Source organism: Convolutriloba macropyga, unplaced genomic scaffold (genome assembly GCF_964194025.1).
Source record: "Convolutriloba macropyga unplaced genomic scaffold, txConMacr16.3 SCAFFOLD_567, whole genome shotgun sequence".
Classification (NCBI taxonomy): Eukaryota; Metazoa; Xenacoelomorpha; order Acoela; family Convolutidae; genus Convolutriloba; species Convolutriloba macropyga.
In genome coordinates this window covers 102221-103283 of record NW_027452428.1, presented here as the reverse complement: position 1 = coordinate 103283, position 1063 = coordinate 102221, and the positions used below count along the sequence as shown (strand labels likewise).

The 1063-nt window shown below is 41.7% G+C and overlaps 1 protein-coding gene across 1 annotated transcript; it reads right to left on the bottom strand.

Moving 5' to 3' along the window:
* Positions 1-40: 40 nt before the first annotated feature.
* Positions 41-852, bottom strand: LOC142357477 (uncharacterized; the record flags this gene model as incomplete). Its single annotated transcript, XM_075409087.1, has 2 exons — positions 597-852; positions 41-172 (listed from the first exon to the last, which is right to left on the bottom strand). Coding segments are annotated over exons 1-2 (388 nt in total), but the record flags the coding sequence as incomplete, so codon positions are not given.
* Between the last annotated feature and the right edge of the window lie 211 nt (positions 853-1063).

Here is a 1063-nt window from a genome sequence, read left to right as displayed (position 1 = left end):
TATACATATACACATTTATACAATCCGGAACTAATTTTACCTTGTATATAGTTTTGAGTTGCCTCTTGTATTCCTTCTTGATTTTCTTCATCTCTTCGTGTGTCCTTGGGAAGACCCCCCTCCACGCACCCACCTGGTGTGTACATGTTCTCAGTGCGGAAAGAGACACTACCTAAACAAAAGAATACAACTGCAACCATTTCGGACATCAGGGAAATTTCAAAATCACTCATTTTTGTTGGGGCTCCTATTGCACTATGTGGTTCTGCTGGCCGGAAACTGAAAACCTTTAAGCGCTATTTTTAAACGGTAAATAATTAATCTCAGCGAATCTCAGTTTGGTGCAATCGTGGTTGGTTAAACCGTCAAACAGTTAAACCTCGATGAGATTCACAGAGTAACTGTGCTTTAAAAATTTCAGTTTTTTAAACCGATATATGAACAATTTTTCGTCAATGCAAATTGCTCCCATAAAACGCTATGGCCATGCATTAAAATGTTTTATATAGTTTTTATATAGTTACAAAAACAGTTCATTCATTTACACTGTTAGTGTATTCTCCTGCTTTAGAAGAGCTTAACAAGTACTGACTAACTTCTAGTATATTCTCTATCAAACTGGACTCTTTTGCTTTGGGCAGTTGTAGCCATGATTGCAGACTTCAGGTGGAAGTGAACGTGGTTTCCTACTTGAGGAACACCATCAAACCCTCCATTCTTGGCCAGATGATCACGTTTCTCTTTCCCACTTTTCCCTCCCCCTCTGATTCTCGATCCGTTCTGCATGAGAGAGGGTAATGTCAATGGCAGTGTTTTGCGGAGTTGCGATCCCGTCCAAATTCCTACAAGCATCACTTATAGCATTACGCAATTGAGTAGTAAGACCAAATTCACGCTTTGTCACGGGGGGACGTCCCCCCCCCCGTGACGATCCGTGTACACGCTTTGTAACGGGAGGGGACGTCCCCCCTCCCCGTGACGATCCGTGAGGTACATTTTTGAGGTCGAAAAATTTTGTCTCTCAATTTTGGCAGAGGGACAAAAACTTGTAAACATTTTCTCG